We start from the raw sequence: 22,138 nt of genomic DNA, 5'->3' as shown, positions 1-22,138 counted from the left end.
AAAGCATTTGTGAAAAATTTTTACAAAATAAAAGTGTTTGCATGCTTATTTTGGCCATTGTTCAATCCTATGTGTGTGTGTCTACTTAGAATTATGTTTTATTTAGTTCAGTGCAACATATTCCCAAAATAGCATGCATAAAAGTTCAGCAAAGTTTTCAAATGCAGTTTGCAAACAAGAAATAAAGCCAGGATTATTGACTGAAACATTAACTTGTACGTACATGTAAGTAAAATACATGTCTAATAAAAATCTGAGGAACACATCTTTAAAGTAAACATGTTCCAGGGCCAGACGGTTAGTATATTATCTTGGTTTGGTTTGTACAAACAAACATACATACATATATAAAATTGAGCTCAGCTGTTATATAGCTCAAGCGCACTGTGTACACAGTCTTAACTGCAAAGATCAAGCCTGTTCAAATAAGTAGTATTCAAACAGTAAAGTTTTTACAATAGTGTGAGAGTCTCAGGAATTATGGTACACACCTACAAATACCCTTTAATCATAGCAGCAAAACTGAAAGGCTTTAATTATCTAAGGGATTTGGCTTGATGACCTTCAGGCTTTTATTTTTAGTTAATAGAATTAGAATCCCAATCCTAGAAGTAAATTTCCATTGGAAATAATTTGTAAATGAATTTGAAGCTTGGCAGCTTGATTTAAATTATTTTACTTCAACTGAAAGCTATAAATTATGTTTGGTTCTAATTAAAAGTTTAGGTATACGACTATAAATTACAGTGCTGTATTATCACCAAGTAGTTCACGTGATGGGCAAAACCATGTTTGGTTAGTTTATATTTGAAATTTAAACTAATTATATTTGGTTATATTTGAAAAAATGATTTTGGGAAAATACAAACTGAGGTATTATTTGCTAATAATTCACATGGTTTTCTATAGAAATGTATTTTCTGAATTTTTAAAAGGAATGCTGGCATTCTATGTTAGTACCTCTTTAAAAACATTTTCCCATTATATTAAATTATTACTATTTTTCATAGTAATGTTTTTATCTGTTTGTTCTCCGCATATTCAAATGTTGTCAGCTATTAAAGTGGGTTGATAAAGATCTCTGTATTTCTACTTTGAGATCCCAGAACAGTTTTCATAATAAGCATCTTTTCAGAATGTAAATAAAAGCATATATTAAATTCATATAAACAAACACACACCTTTATCTTTGCAGTCTTAAGTTGGAATGTGAGAAGCTTGCAAGTGAAAAGACAGAAATGCAAAGGCACTATGTTATGGTAAGTACAATCTTGTTTATCTATGTGCTTTATTAAAATGTAAAATCAGAATTGGAAAAAAAAATATGAAAAATAATCTAATCTAGGGCAGGGCACACTATAGTATCCCTGACAGCTGGTGGTCCAGCTTCTGTTTAACTTCGTGCAGTAAAAGACTCCCTTAGCAGCTTGCTCTATTGCTGAATGCATTTTAGGACAATTCCTGATGTTCATTAAAATCAGCTTTACCACAGTTTAATGTATTGGTTTACTTCTGTTTGTTTAGAACAAGAAAAAATGAAAATTCTGGGTATGATTGTGTGTGCTGTTCATATTTTTGTGTTTTGAGTAAACTTTTCTCTGCTTTATTCACAGTATTATGAAATGTCTTATGGATTAAATATTGAAATGCACAAACAGGTAAGAAATTGTTATTGAATTCTGTGTTTATACAAAATTACATTATATGACTATCTAAAAGGTTGGAGAATTATAGGGAAAATTTCCCTGTAAGTTTCCATTTAGTTTTATAAATACTATCCTAGCCTTCACTATTACATATTAGAGATGGTTAAAATTAAATATTTTCAAGGAAATAGTTTTCTAGAAGGAAATTTGGGGTTGTCACATCCTTGAATCTGCCTAACCAGTATTTTATGTGTAGGCAGCATATGTTGATGGTTGATCAAATCCAAGCCATTTAAAAAAAAAACATGAAAAGATTAGTGACTTGGAAAGCATTCCTTATGACTGAGTTTGCAAGTTCCCATAAAATTCACACTTATGGCTACTATAATGGTGAATAAAAAGAGTATTGAACTGGAACAAGGCACTAAGGACCTCATAAGAGAAAGAAAGCTAAATGATTGCTCAGCCCAAAGGACCTTCAATTGAGTAGTTATTGTCTGCCAAAGAAAGCATTAATGGCAGGGTGTAAATATTCTGTAGATATGCTGACATCCACTTTTTCATCAAGATGCTGGTACAATAAGTCTTTCAGAAATCGATGGCCTCTTAAAAAAATTATCATTAGATGAAGTTGCACAGTTGGATACATTTCAAAGTGCAACAATACAATTTTTTCTTGATGTATATGTGCTATTTCATCTGAAACTCTTGTTTCATTAAATTAAGGAGCATGGCTGACCAGCTAAGGCAAAGTGAAGAAATTGATTCGTTCAGGTTTCACATCTTCAGTGTATTCAAAGGCTCCCATTAAGCAAGTGTGCTTGAATGCCGAATTCTGCTTTTGTAATACTGAGCGCTTTGATTTGGGGGGAGTATGTGTAAAATTCATCAGATGCAGAAACCTTTGATAATTCAGAATTAAGATTCTCTCAAAAGTAGATGCTTTTTAGATGTATAGGTAGTGCATTTGATATTTACATATTAAACATAATGGCAGCTTTCAAGCCTTCACTAAATTGTTGAAATTTTAGATATTAAGAATTCTCATTTTTCCTTTTATAATTTTCTCTTATTTGCTTTGAAAATAGTACTATTATGTTGCACTAAATACTAATGTTTTTCCAACCCCACCACCCCTGAAAATGTGTAGGCTGTCATTTGCTTAAAATGTACTAATAGCTTGTTACAGATCACAGGTTTTTATGAGCTTAATTGGTCATCCCTTTTGTCCAACATTTTGACTAGCTTTAAAAATTTCTTCTTTAACAGCAAACCAAATGTATAAATTCGAAACTAGAATTGAGAACTGGATTTATTTAAAGATTAAACAAACAAAACCAAAAGAGCTTTGGAACTGAGGAGTGTTATTTTAGTCTGTGCATTAGTGTACCAATTTTTATTTGGTCTGAATATGAAATTTATAAATAACATTTTCAAATATAATAAGCACTGCCTTATATTATTTCTGTAAAAGGAAATTGACAAAATAATATTTATATTTGGTAGACAGTTGCTATTTTTTATATAGTATACAACAGAAGTAGCAAGGATTTTACCATGTACTTTTTATATGTGACACAGTTAACTATTTCTCTATCTTAACAATGTTGTTGGGAAAAAGAAAACGGATTCATCTTGGGAAAAAAGGATGTGTGTATGTGAGAATTTCATGATTTAAACATGAACAGTATGTTCTTAGGCATTTGCTGGAGAGTAATCATAATTCTTATTAAAACTGTTGATGTGTATCCCCCAGGGAGTAGCTAGGCTCCAATTGATGCTTTTTGCTGGCTGATCACCAGTCTGGCCTAAGTGCTCATTATGTTGTAGAGAGGGTCTTCAGAGCTCTCATTACATTTGACAGGAATTCTCTCTAGGGGGAAACTGGGCATTAGCTAGACTCCTGACAGGCTGAAATTATTCCTGTTTTATGGCTTATAACCAAATGCTTAGCAAGGCACCATCAGGAGACATAAAAGTCGTCATAACTGACTTTTTTTTTTTACATAAAATGTAGCGATGGGGATTTTTCCCCATCAATTGTAATGTCACCGATGCATGCATCTAATATTATCAATGTGAATAGATGCTTTGAGAGATCTATGCTCCCTTCACTCCAAACTTTAGCAAAGGAAGTTGCAGCAGCATGGCAAAATAATAAAAAAAGGTCATGTTAATCTATTTTGTCCTTATTTCCATGGCTGTTATTTCGTATTTTCCAAAAGTGAAAATCAACATTGCTTGTGCAGGCTTGGTAGGAACATAATTTGATGTAAGCAAGCTTTTTCTGTTCCCCCCCCCCCCATTTTGCATGTCTTTTGCCTTTAAGCAAAGTGGATGGCATCCAGGAAATTATGTTTGGGATTCTGGTCATCTTTTGTAATGTTATAATGATTCTTTACTCCTATTTTAGTTTATTCTTTATTTAATATGCCATTAATTATTTTCATTTATATAGTGTAACGACTGGGCAAGATCCCACTCAACTTTAGAGTTACTGGATAGTTTGGGTCAATCATTGTCATGGCACCTCCCTCAAAGGATTGTTAGCAGGATTTCCAGAAATGTGATTTTTGTGTGTGTGTATTTAGACCTCTTATGAGAGCAAATGAGCTAAGGGCCAATACACAGTAGGTGGCCCAGTTGCTAAGACACTGAGCTTGTCAGCAGTTGGGCTGTTCAAACCCCTGCCATAGGTCTCCTGTGTGAACCTAGATGACCTCCAAGGTCCCTTCCAACTCTGTTACAGTTAATAACATATCAGACAAAAAGCTGTTACTTGTAAATCATTACTTTCTACTTACCACGATTATTTATTGGGTTGACTAATGCAGAATTTTCTTTGGCCAGTAGAAATTCTGTTTGCAGAATCCAACAAGGAGAAGAGCAAATTGCACTGATCTTCCCTTGTAGTTACACTTATGTGTGTAAAAGTTTCTCTCCAATCTTTTGGAATGCATTATTTAGGGCATGAGACAAATATGCTGGAACTACCTTTATCTGATCTCAACCTAAATGAGGTCAGCCCTGGTTAGTTCTTGGATGAGGGAATGCTGCAATTCCAAATATTTTTGACTAGATTAAGTTAAAATGAAACAATAAAAGAGAATATCTATGGTTCAGGGTTGAACTATGGAATCATTGATGCTCTCTAAGCATTATGTTATAAATGGTTATTTGCTTGCAGATGTTTCCTTACTAGGTAACATATTTAATGCTAGAAGAGAGGGGGGGTTTCCCCACACCCTTCGGATATTGAAGGTACTACTTGAGCAACAAAACATCTGCAAGCAAACAACTAAACTCTGAAAGCAAATGTTTTTTAAAAATACAATCCACTTGCAAATCACTTCTATTATTTTCCAAAAGTACTTTGTGAATATAGCCATCAAGAGTTGAGTGCCTTGCCAGGTTATCTTTGCTTTGGTAAGGTTAAGGGAGTAGGCAAAAATTCCTCTACTATTCTCATCAATGGGTTTGTCCTGGGAATGCTTTACTACTTGTGGGATACCTGGATTCATCTTTTTATTTTTTATTTGGACAAAAATGGAGAAAAGAGGATAGTGCAGGAAATGAATCATTTCTTTAATTTAACCAGTAGTAAGCTTAATCCTTGATCAATTGTAGCAAGTGGTTTTTCCCCTTTAAATTGCATATTTTGTTTACGTATATATAATTTTAAGCCTTTTGCTACCTTAACATAGTACTTTCGTCCTTTCTTTTGCTTCTCTAATAGCATTTCAAAAACTATGCTGGTAGTCAGTCTAGAGCTGATACAGATCTTTCTAGGGAATTGCTTAAAGGTTATGAGTTTCATTTAAAAAAATACTTACTCATTATGGCAGTTAGGGTTAGCAAGATTACTGTGGTAAATTTGCTGCCAAGATACATTGGATATTAGTAACTGCATGGGAAATGTTTTCTCTGTGTCATTCTCATCATTCCTGTCTGATGGCCTTCAGAGTAAACCAGAAAGTAAACCTCCTTGTGTGTTAAAAACCCCAATTGTTTAGAGGTAAGGTTAGCCTTAGTTCAGTGGCAGTCAGCCAAATAAAGATTGATCACTGCTGAGCCCACAGACAGACTATATAAACTACTACAGTGTTTGAGTTCCTGCCATTCTAAAAGTGACAGGTGGGCTTTTGTCTCCTCTGAGGGGACAGCTATGATCTCTCTGACCTGCCTTCAGGCAAGCTTGTTACTTTGCCCTGCTGAGGTTTTCTGTTTGGCTTGCTGCCTTCTCGCTTCCAAATAATTACAACTTCAAAAATGGAGCATAGTGCTAACAGTGCCAGTCTTTTCTTTGAAGGAGCCACTCACAAAACTGTTTGTGTTCAACAGCCGTATCTCCTGATGGTTGCTCGTGACATCATAGGTAGTAGATGGCTTCAGATAATTCAGAAGTTTTCTTGATTTTGCACAGTTCTTTGAATAGGAATGATCATGATATTGGACTAGTCTTCCTCCATATAATACTTCATTAATTTAGATTGCAAGGAGGAACTCAAATGAATTTGTGAAACTAATACCTTCTTTATAGCAAGGCACATAGAATTTTAAATATTACCTTTTTAATGCATGGAAATGGTTTTGTGTGGAGTATCATAAATCAAGGTATGTGATGCAATATATCCTCAAACCCAGAATTACCATCTCAGCAAAAGATTGGCTTTTTAAAAATAGATTTCCTTTTGCTTGGCTGCTTGTATTTCACTTATTGCTTTCTGACTTTCTCGGTATCTTGATTTTCTGTCATCAAGATATTAGGTGAACATATTTGAGCACTAATGAATTTTGTCATTGTCCTACACTTCAAAGGTCAGAGAAGCCTAGTATGTGGAAAACAGGTTGCAGTAGCGACAATTCTATTCCTTCAGTTCTAATTTTTCTTCACAGTTTGATCTTAAATGCCTGCCTTTTAGATATTTAATTATTCATAGATTTTGTATAATATTTAGCCTATAAGGCCAAAAGAAGACAATCCTCTGCACTATTAATTTGTCACCGGCATTTGAATGTCACCAACATTTGTATATATTCATAGTAGTGGTTTCTATCAGTATCCCATACAAAAGTTCAGCTAAACTAAATAAAATGAAACACATCTTTGTTTGAAAAGAGGAAAATTATTGCAGTTGGATATGCTTCTTGGAACCACAGTTTGGAACATAGTTATTATATGCTAGTCAGCATGGCTATATCATGATTTATCTTAGTTTTATCCTGGTTAATCACAATAGCTCCCAAATTAAACTGATTTAAAGTGATTCCAGTTAGGAGATGCCTGATCTCTTGTGTAGCATGCTGCTTTTGGACTGGTGACAGAAAAATGTTGGACAGAAAATCAAGGAGAATCCCCTGGCTTGTTTTCGGTCTTTTGATATCTTTTGTAAACAACTGGTCAAAGTAGCTTATGGAATACTGTGACCAGTCAGTGTATTGACAAGAACATACACAATAGGAAAAAAAACTGCATTAAGAGACAAGCCATTGGGATTTGTAGTAAATATATTACTGAACACAAGTGAATTGCCAATACTGCTTGTTTAGCAGTTTGCAAGGGCAATGGCAGTATGGATTTTTGAATTAGAAGGGAGAAAGACTGTTCTTTCTCTGTGCTGGAACATCTAGTGGATAGTTAAGAAGAGAATTGATTTAAAGAACAAACTGCTGCAGCTTCTATTTTGAACCATTTAAAAAGCTTCTTTGGATTACTGAATAAAAACAAAAGGGTAGTTTTCCATTTTGTGGAAGAACAGGAAAAAAAAGGATTTTGTTTGTTATCTGGCTAGGATACTAAAGCCTAAAAAGGATGGGGATGGAGTACTATGAGGAACTATTTTGATTATTCTGCTTAGATTAAATAGAAGGAGCCTAAATTAACAAATTCATTTTCAGTTTGCCGGGAAAACCCACATAAACAAACCAAAAGTACACACGATACTGCTCCATCACTTGCAACTTGGTCCTCTGTGTATTTAGTCAAAACTAATTTAATTGACATTTGATCATAATACTTAAGATACTTTCACAGATCTATATTTAGTATGACATCTTATTTACAGCATAAAAGCAATGGTTCATGTATAGCCATAAAACAAGGTGGTAAATATGCTTTATTAGAATTCAGTATAGAACTATCACTATCCCTTTTGTGCAGCCAAAGTAACATGACCTGAAAATCACCTTTGTGGTTTTCAAACTTGTTTACATATGTAGGAAATGAATGTCCATAACAAGGTTATGGTGATGATTTATTCCATTTTGATATTCTCACCGTTGTAACTAATATTACCGTTGACTTAATTGAAAACTATAACAAGTACCCATGACTGTGGCCCATCAGTCTAGGCTTAAACTATAATATACGTCATGCAGTGTCATTCTAAATTTGTATTTCCCCACTTAACTGGTTTTCAAACCACAGTGATAACTTTCAAGCAACTCTGCCCTTGCTGTTAATGGGAAGAGACAGAAGTTGCGTGTGGGGTGAGTTTACCATTTAACCGTTTCCTTCTTAAGCGGATATGCAATCAAAATCAAAGAGATAGTAGCCTCATGCTGCTTTTATTAATCTTAAGTGCTTCACCTTTACACAGGCGTGTGTGTGTGTGTGTGGGGGGGTGTTTTCAGACATTCTGCTCTAAAAATGAGTGATAAAATATTTTATATTTAAATATGTAATCAGTCTTTGCATGAAACAATAGTGGATATTTGTTTATGCAAAAGTTTATGTATTGGCCTACTTTCAAGAATGATATCAGCAGAGTAAAATATTTAGAATTTTTGGGGTTTTTCCATTAAAAAATCTTGTAGAGCTGCATGCATACATATAGATAAATAAATAAATACAGTACATACATACATACATACATACATACATACATACATACATACATACGTATTACATATATACAGTTGAAACTTGAAAAATTGGAATACTGTGCAAAAGTTCATTTAATACTGCGTTAATGCGGCGTGCCATGGAGGCTATCAGCCTGTAGCATTGCTGAGGTATTATGGAAGACCAGGATGTTTCAATAGCAGCCTTCAACTCTTCTGCATTGTTCGGCCTCATGTCCCTCATCTTTCTCTTGGCAATGCCCCATAGATTCTCTATGAGTTCAGGTCAGGCAGGTGTGCTGGCCAATCAAGCACAGTAATCCTACGGTCATTGAACCAGGTTTTGGTGCTTTTGACAGTGTGGGCAGGTACCTGCTGGAAAATTGAAGTCAGCATCTCCATAAAGCTCGTCTGCAGAAGGAAGCATGAAGTGTTCCAAAATCTCCTGATAGACAGCTGCATTGACCATGGTCTTAATGAAGCACAGTGGACCAACACTAGCAGATGACATGGCTTCCCAAATCAATCCAGACTGTGGAAACTTCACACTAGACTTCAAGCCTCTTGCTGTGAATCCTCTGAATCCTTGGTTTCCAAATGAGATGCAAACATTTCACAATCAGTATGTTGATTTGGGGAACCATATCATCTGCTGTAATTGCTGCAAAAGGGCCCAAACCAAATACTGAGTACATATGCATGCTTATACTTTTCAGAATCTGATCATTGTTCTAGCTACAATCCTTTTTTTATTGATCATATGTAATATTTTAATTTTCTGAGATGGTGGATTTGAGGTTTTCATGAACTGTACCCCATAAGCATCACATTTATAACAAATCATGGCTTGAACTATCTTGCCTTGCATGTAATAAGTCTCTCTCATATACTGTATTACATTTCATTTTTTAAGTTGCATTACTGAAATAAATGAACTTTTGCACAATATCGTAATTTTTTGAGTTTCACTTGTACATATATACACATATACATGCATGCGCGAGCACACACACATGATAGACAGACAGGAAGATATAGATATGCACACATACTCCAGAAGATAGCAGTAGCAATCAATTTCAATATACTTTCATGTATTTGCCCATATAGTCACCTGCAATTGAGCTCAAACTTAAGGGTACCTTTTAGTATTAGCTGTCTGTTTGTTTGATTTATATGCCAGCCCTCTCGAAGAACTCGGGGTGGCTTATATGCATAACACTTTGAAATAGGTGAATTCGTAGAATAGATCTGGATAGAAAACCGCTTATAGTTGCTTTTAACAGCTATAGCAATATCTCATATAAATTGAATGTTAAAGATGCTTAGTAAAAGAGTGGAAAAGATACTATGTATGTATTGTGTACTAAGAATAGAGAAAATTGTTCTCCTAATTATTTCCTATGCTTTTTTCAAGAAAAGGCAGGTTAGCATATAAGAGAGAAATGTATATGAACAAACACCCCTTCCCTCCCCCCAAAAATCCCATGTTCTTACTTTAAGAATTTGGAAGGCATTGGCATGTATTTATATGTGACTTAACCCACAATTCACTGAATCAGTGAAGCTGTTCTTATTACAGAATGTGCAGAACTCATAGTATGATACAAAGTAAAAATATGTCAGTTAACAGACTTATTCATTAACCAGTTAAGAGAATGAAATCTGCTTCAGTCAAATTACATGCCAACTTGCGAATAAAAAAAATGAATGAATTACTCAGAAAGATATGGATGGGCTTTTGAATTTATTATCACTTGCATTGTTGGTGCCCCAAAAATGTAGGTTTTGTTTCTAATATATCAAGATCTTTATTGCACGCATAATTGTTTTTTTTAACATAGTGTCATGATATATAATTATACTGTAGCAATCATTTTTAAAGTGCATGCACAGTTCTATCAGATATAAGGTTGCTAGAACTGAAGTGATGCACTGTTTTACTAATATTTGTAGACAGTCATTGATCAAAGCTCATCTAGTTTATGTGTATGCATGCATATACCCCTTTATCAATCTGAATTTAATCTGTTTGATTATGGCTTCACAACTCTTTCTGTTGATTGCAATATTAATGGTGACAGCACCGATAACTTGAAATATACTGGGAGGCCACCTTCACGACTTCTTTGTGTAATGGTTAATATGGCTGTAAATAGGAGATGAATGTGGCTACTTTTCTAAGTCTATTACTCAGGAGACCTGTAAACATGATTGGCTGTTACAATTCTAGCAGAATCATTCGATTTGAGAGCAATAGAGAGATAAGGTATCCAATTACCCAAATGATTTGCAGGGCTAGCCGGTGTTGTCATGGAGATGTGAGTTGGAACAAATTAAATTTTAAGCAATAAAAATAATCTTAAAGCACGTCTGGGAACAAGAACATTTGGCAATGGCACTTACCTGAATTGAATCTTAGTTTGACATGCTGTTGCTTGACATTGATATACTGTGGGGGCTTAATCCTCCAGATATGGCACAGAGCCTCTTAATAAATTGCTGTCATGGCCAAAATAAGAAAACAGCACTGTCTTTTTCAAACTGGCATCTTCCAGAGGTGAAGGATTTCAGTTCCCATCATCCTAGCCAGCTTTAAAAATATGGTGGCTATTAATGCACACTATTGTGAGATAGGTGAGTACACCAATAGTTGTACAGGTAGTTTTTGATTTATGATCCCAAATGATCCCAAAATTTCTGATGTTAAGCAAGAAAGTTGTTAAGTATGAGTTTTGGCCTGTTGTATGACCATTCTTGCCACAGTTATGAACTTAGTAACATGGCTGCTGCAGTTGTGAAGTGAGTGATTGTTAAGTAAATCTTGCTTCTCCGTTGGCTCGGCTTGTTGGAAAATCAGAAAAGTTGATCACATGACCTTGGGACAGTGCAACCATCATAAATATGAGCCATTTGCCAAGTGTCCAAATTTTGATCACGCGACTAGGCGGATATTGCAATGGTGGTAAATGTGGAAAATGGTCATAGCTCATATTTTCTAGTGCTATTATAACTTTGAATGGTCACTAAATGAATGGTTGCAAGTCAATAATTGAAATTGCAGCGACTTTTTATGTCTGACCATTTAACGGTTCAATTTTAAATGTGTGACAACTTTTCTTACAGCTCTTTAAAGGCAAGCAAGTTACGATGGCCATTGATTATATCCCTTGGACTGTTTGTTATGTTGGCTCTTTTCAGGTTGTCTTGAACGACCGTTCTCCCCTCCCCCCCACTCTACCCTGTGCAAGTGAAACCTTTTAAAAAAGAAGGTACGCTGCACAAAATAACTTCCACTGTCAGTTTCACTTACTGTCTTTGTGGAAGACTCTTTTGTCCTGCAAGTCACTCTTGTGGAAGGCTGCAAATTGGATGCTTTCTGCCCTTCCTGGCAAAGAGAAGGTATCTCTAAGCCATTTTGTTAAACAGATGTAAGGAAAGTAACTTCTGAGAGAAGGACACACTCAAAGGGATAAAGAATAACAATCTAAATGTGTTTCTGAGTCAGAGAAGCCTACTTTCCCTCTTATTAACGCTATATCAAACCGATCCGTGCCTTACCACATGGATTTAAAAAGAACCCTGTAAAAAGCTTTCATCCTTATATCGGTTAGACAGATGGAGACAAAAATTGGACTGAGGTCAAGCCATTTGCAGCATACTCACAGCCTTCGATTTTCCTTACCACAGATCATCTCAAATGATTCGGTAATGACCAAAAGGGCAGCCTTTATTCTCTGGTGGATTACTGTTACACAGTATATAAGTGGCAAGAACGTTTTGCTCATTCAGATGGAGTTTTCAGCTCTATTTTGTTGAAATCTCTACAGCACCAATGCAGGGATTTGAACACAGTTGGTTGCTTGTTTTGTGGGAAAGCTAAATATATAGTTTCAGTTTCAGTGGTTCTCAACCTTCCTAATGCTGAGACCCTTTAATACAGTTCCTCATATTGTGGTGACCCCCGACCATAAAATAATAAAATAATTAGGAAACTTAGGATAGGTTCTAACTTTATCTCACAAACAGTTTGCTTCCTCTTGTGCTGCGTGGCTGCGCCTTGTGGCACGTATGCACTTTGCGTGTGCATGCATGTGCAATGTTGATTTTTTAAAAACTGCAAACAAAGCCAAAAATAAGATGGTGACACATGTGCAGTGCCAGAAATTCAGCTTCTTAGCATGCTCAGAAGTTCCCATTCTGATGATCTTAGGCAATTCCTGTGAAAGGTAGTCAGAATCGCTGAGTTAGGTGATCATACTGTCCTTTTGCAAGGTTTTTTTCTCCCCTGCCCCAGAAACTTTTGGAATTATCATGTTTTGAAATAATACTTAAAAAATACTGATAGTAAATGAATTTGACAGAAGTGTGTATTTTAATTCTTACTACTAATATTTCCTGTCTCATGTTTGCTACATTTCATTTATCCGTAATAGTTTTTCTTCCCTTATTTTGGCAAAAGGTTTTCTATGCATTTTTTTTAAAAAAAATCCTTTATAACATACCATATTTCAAAATTATAATGCATAGATTTTTAGAGGGATAAAGGATGTTTTTATTTTGTTGTCTGGGTTGTAGTGTGATTTTTAAATAAGAATGTTGTGTAAGTCCACAGTGAGTAATAGCTGAATAAGAAGCTAAGTCCAATAGATTGTTTGGGCCAATGTATATAATAAATGAGACCTAATAGTTGCTCATCTTAAATAATATAAGAACAATAATAAGGCCAGAGTAGGTTACAGTTGTGTTTATGGTTGAAATTCTATTGCTCTGATAGTCATAAAAAAGACTGTAAAATAGTCTAGGTTTGCTTTGAATTTGAACGATACAGGAAATAGAAGTAATGTAGATATGATTTGTGTTTTCCTCTTTGTGGTTCATTTTTCACAGTTCCCATACCATGCAAAAACTCACTCAAACAGTGCAGCATATTGTATAGGAATGTATTCAGCCTAGGGTTGCTCAGAACAAAATGTATTTTGCTTTTAGAATCTCCATTGCAATGTTCTGTTGAAATATTTCAAGTTGTCTGTTCTTCCATTGGAACAAAGTTATTCAACGTGTTGAATATTCCACTATAGGAAACCATTACAACTTGAGGCCAGCTGTTGCTGCCTTGTTCTTTTACTGCAGGAGGTACATGGTGCTTGTTTTTGTTGGAAACCTGACTTGAGTTCTAGTCCCATGTTAGGCAAAATGCAGCTAGGTGACCTTGGCTTGTCATTCTCTCTCAGCCTTAGGAAGAAGGCAATGGCAAATTACTTAAGAAAAACCTTGCCAAAAAAATGGCAGGGACTTCTCCAGGCATTCTCCAAGAATTGGACATGATTGAAGGGAAGAAAAAAATAATAATTCCGATGTACCTTACATTATCTCACTTTTTCTTTAGGCACTTATTACTTCTTTTTATACAGTCTACCTGCTAGTTGTCAGCCAAAGAACAATGAAAATCAACTTCATTGTTCCTTTCACAAATTTTTGCCTGCATGTAAGGATGGAAGCTATGAGGAAGAGGTCTGGTAATATTAATATTGTGAATATTATTAGCCGGTTTTGTCTAGTGGTTAAAGCACAAGGCTAGAAACAGGTGACTGGGTTCTAGTCTTGCTTTCAGCATGGAAGCCTACTGGGTGACTTTGGGGTAATTGCCTCTCAGCTCAAACCATCTCACAGAGTTGCTGTTGTGGGTAATATAAGGGGAAGAGATATTAGGTATCTGTGACCCCTTGAACAATAAAAATAATAAACTATCAAAAAGTTAAAATAAAATAACATTACTGTAAGATGCAAGAATATATATATAAAGCGAACACCCACACTAAAGTTCAATCAACCAACTAACCTCAACATCATAATCAACACTTGTAAGTGAAGTAGTGAGTGCACAAAATGTTTGTGATGTTTTACATTACTTGTTCTTTAAAAAACAAGCAAACAGGAGCAGAACAAGCACAACACTTGGAGAGCCCATACAACCCCCCACTTGAATTTTTAACTTTTCCCTAGCATTTGGGGGTAAAAAAGCAATAATTTACTAGGCAGTCAAGCAGCTACAAGCAGTTTTCTCCTGTCTGACCATGTGTTTAATTGCTTTTCTCCACTCAACACTCCACTCCCACATCACCTTATTCAATCTAAAGCAATAGCAGCAAAGATATGACTGGTCCCTGCTGTGGTATTGGCTATGCTGGATGAAAAAATAAAGCAGTCACAAAACAACAGTCCAATTACGGTGCTATGAGCAACTGGAACATTCAAAACTATGCATCTCAAAATAAGCCAAGCTTATTATTATGCAAATTCTTCTATTTGCATAAAATACAGGGGTGTGTGGTTAGAAAATGCCTGTTTTGTTTCATGATTAGTCGGCTTTCCTACCCATATGATACCCAAAGTGGCAAACAATGAAAAAATGTGGGAGTGCTGTTGTTGATTTTAATCCAAGGCAGACTGAGTTTTCCACTGGGGTTTCATGTCTAGGATACACAGTTCATGCCACTTCTAGATTGGCTTTTCTGGAAATAGCATGATAATGACAAATATGTCATAATGCTGTCAGGATTTTTAAGAGCTCTGTAATCCAAATAGCTACAGGAGCCATTTCATCTTAAGAGGACCTTAAGAGATACATTAATCATAAAAAGGATGCTGTCAGATGGAACCCAGTACCCGTTCTAACAATGGACATGTTAGAGCTGCATTGAATTTTCATGAGATTCATTATTTTTCTGTGAAAGCTGTCATTTCGGTAGGTGTAACAAAGTTTACATGTCTTTCCTTCCACTCTGTCCCTCATTTATGTGTGTGTGTGTGTGTGTGTTCTTGTTTCTTCAATTTGCTGCCACTTGGAGATGGTGGAAGATAGTTCTTGACAGCAGGAGATATATATTCCTTTCCTGTGGGAGCTGCCCTCTATGCACAGAGTGAGATAATGTTTTGGAATGACATTTCTGGCTGACTAACTTCATGTGGATTCTTTGAACAGCATCATTGTCAGTAGGAGGCACGTGGGAACATCTGTCTTGTTTGACTCAACAGTGAGGGTATAGTCCCAACTCCTTGATAGCTGTTGCTCTGCAAACAGCTTTTGCCAAAGGTGCTGAAAACTATTACATATTTACAGATAACTCTTACATATATCACATAACCTAATTTAATAGTAGTGTATGAATTTGTTAATTATTTGTGTACCTGATAACCAAATATATTTTTTCAGAATATAGTGAAACAAAAGCATGAAACATTTGGTTTATTGCACTGCATAGACAGTAAGAGAAGGGGATGATGGATGTTATACATCATAATTAAAATAATTGCTTTTAAATGTATTTGTCAGCTAACTCCCAGGAACTCTATACATCTATAGTTTAGTGAAATTACAGATGTGATTTGTAATTATGCAATGAAGAAAGATTTTTAATTTATTCTGAGATGCATTAGAAATTAATATTACAGACTACTTCCATGGAAGGATTTCTTCTATAAGAACTAATTGGTGAGATGAATTTTTGAGGATTTGAATGGAATATTTAGTTTAATTTCTCCCATCTAACAAAGAACAATGAGGATGGTGCCTTTTGAAGTCAGGAAACTGGATTGCCTTTCAGATAACAAAGCATTGCTTCTCACAAAAAAAGTAGCTGAAAGTAAAAGCTTTCAGTGATATCCTGTTTAATTAACATGATGAAATTGCATTTTTAAAGACTTCTAGCTTTTTATACATCTCTAATTTATATTTGAATTGTGGGAAGCACTTACTCAATTTCTCTTGCCCCCAAATATTATTTTAATCACATCATGGATAATCTCTGACAAAGTCTGGCATTCTTCAACTAAAATTACAAGGATAGTTTGGTGATTGTGACAGGACAAGATAATTCAGATAAGTAAAAATAGGAGGTTACAAGCAAAAAGGAAAATATAGGTTCATATATTTAATCTTGGATTTATTGTTTTTATTAATATGCCACAGTAAAAGAGATTTGGAGTGAATACTACAGCTGTAATCCCAGTTTTAGTAATTACTTAAAACAGTGTGAAGTCCTTGCAACTTTCCAGTTCTAAATAGACTAAATCCAAATCTTTTAACATAGAAGGGAATTTTGAGTATTCCTGTGTAGAAATCTGGGAAACGTTGGTCTAATTTTATTTCCAAGTAGTTAAAAGTTTGAAAACAGTACTTCCCTGTTGCTACTGCTGCTGTTTGTTGTTGTTGTTTTTAAGCCAGGCATGTATATGGATAAGTACCTATCCTTCCAAGGTTGGTAAAATGAGGAAACAGATTGTTGAGGGCAATATGTTGATTCTGTAAACAGCTTAAAGAGGGTTGTCAAGTATTGTGAAGCAGTATACAAGTGTACATGTTATTGCTAGATGCATTCTTCAGTATAGGACATTAAGCAAAAGGGCAAAGCTTATTCATTTTTGCTGATTTCTTATCACTGCCACTTGTCAGGTCAAGCGACAGCTATGGTGTATGGATTTTTTTAAAAGGTTGTAAAATAATTCATTTCTTAACACTACAGTCCTTAAGTTTGTAAAAACAATGGTCTGTGATTTGTTGTTCTGCAATTTCCCTGCTCCATCTATTTTACAACATTTTTGCTAATGGAGAACTCAGGAACATTCACACCTTTTTTTGGTCCTTTTAACAAAGGCATCGCTCAAGGATAAGTTTGGAAACTTGTTAACTTTCTGTGTACTAAAAGATTGAGCAAACATTTCCTGCTCTAGGTCACGGTGCCTTATGATTTTTGGTACACAGTCACTCAATAGTGTGATTATTTATCTAAGCTTCCAGTTTGTACAAGGAAATACCTTAACTTTATTGTTGCTTTTAAATTTTGAATGAGAATTCACTTTTAATGGGGGGAAAAATGACCCATGGAAACTGCTTGTATTAAGAAACAATGTATTAAATTCTTCTGGGGGCGGGAAAGCTCAAGTATCATACATTTTAATCTCGGTTAAATATGTGTTGTTTCCTTCTGTAGAAAGCAGAGAAAGGAAAAAAAAATCTCTGATCAAACATTTGCAAAATTTGAAGCAGGCATTTTTGAAACTGTTCAAACACCTGTCCCCACCCCCAATCATTCAGTTCAATATGAAATGTTGACAAAATAACAACGCTTGAAGCTGACTGTTTCAGATGGAAACAGCTTAATGAAAAAAAAATACACATACCTCCCACAGAATGCAAACTATTTCAATCTCAACTTTATCTTGAATTCCCCCATCATGTTTATGGTGCTTTGGAAAGGAGAGGGCACGGTTTGAGCCTGGAGCCCCCCAACAAGCTTGTCATTTACAAATAAATCAAAAGGTCACATTGCCATAGCAAAGGACTAATGATGGGTTGCTGTTGTGATCTTTGATGGGCCCCACACTCAAGCCTGCTATTAAAAATGAATGCATTCAAGAGGCCTTACATTAAGAAAATAAACAACTAAGGGTACTTGAGGGGCTTTCACCTGCAGATCTGCTTTGGTGATGAGCAAAGAGAATATGGGCAATTAGTGTTGATGTATCTGCTGTCTGCAAGGGATGGTTTCTTTCATCCCACATTGTTTTAACTGTTCTCTGTATTTGCAGATCAGAAATCTAGAGATAAGCTGTGTCAAGCTAGCTAGGACAGCTCAGAATTCATGAATATTACATGAACCTGAAGGGCTGTGTCAGGCATTTCAGAGATTTAATGCCATCTATGTTGCATATTCCTAAAGCATAGCTTATATTTTCGACTGATTGACTGGTTTGGGGCTACATTTTATTCATCCTCCACCCCCTCTTTTTAAGGGTTGGATTCTGGCCTCATGAGTATTTCTTAGACCTCTTTTTATATGCTGCAAGCTTATCTTCATTTAATATCTGAAACTCTCATTGCTAGTTGTGGAATGTTTCAAAGTAGATTTGAGTTCTTACTCAAAAAACCAATGGATAGCATAAATTATAAGTTGAGTGTAGATTTTTGTGGCTCACAGATGGTTTGAATGAAAGACTCTGAGTCTGTGCCATACAATCATATATAGTGCAGTATTGACAAACACAGATCATCTCCAATTTACACCAGTTCATTTAGTGACCATTTAAAATTACAACACTGCTAGAAAATGTTGACTTACGACTGTTACAACACTTAGAACTGTTACCGCATCTCCATGGTTACACGATCAGTATTTGGATACTTGGCAACTGTTTCATATTTATGATGGTTCATCATCCAAGGGCCATGTGGACATCTTTTGCAACCTTCTGACAAGCAAATTCTTTGGGGAAAACTAGATTTACTTAACAGCCATGTTACTAACTTAACAACTGCAGTGATTCACTTAACAACTCTGGCAAGAAGATCGTAAATCGGGCACAATTTACTTAACAGATGTTTCATTTATGGCAGTGATGCAGGATGCCCTTATCAGATATTCTGCATCTCTGTCATAAATATCACAAGATACTAAGCATAGATTGTTATAAAGGAACTACTTCGATATCAGTTTGCGAGGATATCTACTTGCGACTTATTTCTCCTTTTTCAGCACTCAGAAGACTTCAAATAGTAAAAAGAGGAGAATAGATTTACCAATGTCATGCTAGGCTTGAATTGATGTTTTATTTGTTAATTATTATTATTATTATTATTTTTATTATTATTTATTAGATTTGTATGCCGCCCCTCTGCAGAGACTCGTAACAGCTTACAACAACAAAACAATACAAATCCAATAGTTAAAAAAAGACAATTTAAAAACCCTTAATATAAAAAACAATCATATGACTTATGTAGTAAGAATATATTTGTTTAAATATATGTGGAGCTGTAGCAGATGTTCTTGTAAGCTGAACTCTTTCCGCTTAACTATATATTCTAGATATTTGATGTAATATTGGGGTACTTCATGTTTTTATAATACTAGTCTTTCATATGAACTTGCAAACTAAAATATAATGTGTGTGTTTTAATCCAAATATTTACTTTTCTCCATAGACTGAAATTGCCAAGCGATTGAATACAATCTGTGCACAAGTCATCCCATTTTTGTCTCAAGAAGTAAGTACAAATGTTCAGCTGTTTAAAGTGAAATGATGTTGCATTTTTTTTGTAAATTAGTTTTTAAAATGTTAATTTTATCAAAATTCAGATGAATGAGGAACATCTGTTGTAGCTGAAGTATGCAGGCCTCCTGTTAATTTGGTCTAGCCATTGAGATGAGATACACCAACTGTATAACTGGTGAAATAGCTCAACCACAAAATTATTCTTTCCAACACAGGAGGAGGCAGTCTAAAAAGATTATCAATATTTTTAAAAATGCTAGCATTATCTTATCAGCTGCTAGTCTAGCCATTTGTTAAACCCTCTGTAAATAAAAATGATAGTGTTTAATAGCACGCTAAACTTTCTGAGTGGAATTTGCAAAACCGAAAAAACATCTAAGAATTGGTTGAAATTCTGAAAGCCCTTTTATGTTTCATTTGGAACATTAAAATCTAAGAAAGCAGAAGTCTTAACAAAAATCTTATAAAAAGGCCTGAGTTGTAATCCGTATTAAATTTCTTGTGAAATATTTATTAGCATTTATGTAGCAACTTCTATAGGATTGTACTATGAGACACTGTAAAACATAGATGTGAATTTTGGGGAGTAAGAAAACCTGGCTACTGGCACACATGTAAATTGTATTGTGTATGGGACAACCTGGTGACTAAATTGATACCAGGACATTGGCGGCATGCTTATTAACACAACACGAATAGGCCAGATATACTGCCCCAGTGCTTTGTCACACACACCTTCCTAGCTCACAATTGGCACCCAGGGGTGCCTTGAATGATGATTCCCCAATGCAATAGTGTTAAGGCAAGGGCTGAGGTTGTGACCAACATCAGACAATAGCATGGTTTAGCACAGTATGCACAACAGAAGCGTTACTTATCAGCTTTGGAAGAAGGTTAACTTCTGAATAAACTATAGCGGGTGCCACAGGTGGCAAATGGAGCCACATCTGCTGGCACATGAGCCAATGGCCTAGCTCAGCTCCAACATGTATGTGTGTGCCATCTAGCTGATTTTTGGCTCATACCGAGGCTCTGGGAGGGCATTTTTGACTTCCAGAGAGCTTCCCGGGGGGGGGGGGGAGGTGTTACCCTCACCCAGGTCCAGGGAAGCCTTTGGAGCCTGGGGAGGGCAAAACACAAGCTTAGTGGGCCCACCATAGTTGGGAAATGAGCTGTTTCTGGCCTCCAGGGGGTGGTGGAAGCTGTTTTCACCCTCCCCAGGCATTGAATTATTGGAATGGGCACTCGTGCAGTCGTGATAGTGTGCACGCACATTCTTTTGGCACCCGAGGAAAAAAAGGTTCGCCATCACTGAACTATAGTAACAGCTGTGTATTTAAGCATGGTGAAAGGAAGTTACGTCTTGGTTTGCTAGTTTGAAATACACCTATTTACCTATTTGTTCTAAGAGTAGACATTTATTTGTCCTTTTAGCATCAACAACAAGTGGCTCAAGCAGTGGAACGTGCCAAACAAGTGACCATGGCTGAGCTGAATGCCATCATCGGGGTACGTGGCCTTCCAGGTCTACCTCCTACAGTGTGTATAACCAGCTTTCCTTTTTTTATTGCTTTTGGCAGTTTTGATGTTTTAATTTTTAATATGTCATAATATATTTGATAATGGCTAAAGTATTTGTTTTCTTGGCACCTATGCATTTTTAAACTGGTAGCATTGCTAAAAGTTTTATCAAATGATACTGCTTTATCCTGTGTAATAGGGATATCCACTCTTGGTAATTTAAAGACTTGTGGACTTCAATTCCAAGAAATCCCCAGGCAGCCTAGCTGGGGAATTCTGGGAATTGAAGTCCACAAGTCTTTAAGTCGCCAAGGTTAGATATCCCTGTTATATATCGTAGATGTATTTTATATGTGAAATTTTTTTGAATTGTAAATTAATGTTTGGAGTGGGTATGTCACAGATTAGAAAAAAGAAACCAAACTGATTAGGACTGATACATTTTGTAGGGATTAACAGATTTTCTTGTATCTGAATATCTAGATTTACAAACAAACAATCTTAGCACGTTATAAAAGTAAAGTTATTTTGTTCACATTTACAAGTGGAAAATGGTTGAATGAAAAGATTACAAAATGTTTATTTCTGCTTTGCTTAACAATGGTATGCTGTACCATCACTATTAATATACCATAGTAATACTAATGTCATAGTTATGTCCCAAAATAATATGGCAATCTGTATTTAAATAAAAGTAAAAATAGTTATCTAAACTATTCCTCCTGACATAGGAAAAAATGAGAAAGGATATCAAACAATTTTTAGGTTTGCCAGAATTTGTATACCCATCATGTTTGTAAAAAAGTTCATTAACTTCATGGGAAAGTCATCTGCTAATACAGCGATACCTCGTCTTACAAACCCCTCATCATACAAACTTTTTGAGATACAAACCCAGGGTTTTAAGATTTTTTTGCTTCTTCTTCCAAACTATTTTCACCTTACAAACCCAAGCCGCCGCCATTGGGATGCCCCACCTACGGACTTCTGTTGTTTCGCTGAGGCTCCCCTCCATGGGGAAACCCCACCTCTGGACTTCTGTGTTTTTGCGATGCTGCAGGGGAATCCCAGCA

The 22,138-nt window shown here is 35.6% G+C and overlaps 1 protein-coding gene across 6 annotated transcripts in view; it reads left to right on the top strand.

Annotated features, from left to right (window-relative positions):
- The window catches only part of TLE1 (TLE family member 1, transcriptional corepressor), an 81,986-nt gene that overhangs the window by 2,948 nt on the left and 56,900 nt on the right, over positions 1-22,138 (top strand). For 3 of the 6 annotated variants that reach the window (XM_070742764.1, XM_070742761.1, XM_070742759.1), the window contains exons 3-6: positions 1,196-1,259; positions 1,614-1,658; positions 19,474-19,536; positions 20,979-21,053. Coding sequence is in view for 4 of the 6 variants with exons in the window: in XM_070742761.1 (XP_070598862.1) it covers positions 1,196-1,259; positions 1,614-1,658; positions 19,474-19,536; positions 20,979-21,053 (247 nt within the window). In the remaining 2 variants the exon portion in view is untranslated. Of the gene's footprint in view, positions 1-1,195; positions 1,260-1,613; positions 1,659-19,473; positions 19,537-20,978; positions 21,084-22,138 lie in introns of all 6 variants that reach the window. The other 3 variants (XM_070742763.1, XM_070742760.1, XM_070742758.1) reach the window with 1 other exon arrangement.

The sequence above is a fragment of the Erythrolamprus reginae genome, chromosome 2 (genome assembly GCF_031021105.1).
Source record: "Erythrolamprus reginae isolate rEryReg1 chromosome 2, rEryReg1.hap1, whole genome shotgun sequence".
In the NCBI taxonomy this organism is placed as follows: Eukaryota; Metazoa; Chordata; class Lepidosauria; order Squamata; family Dipsadidae; genus Erythrolamprus; species Erythrolamprus reginae.
This window is presented reverse-complemented; position numbering and strand designations above follow the sequence as displayed.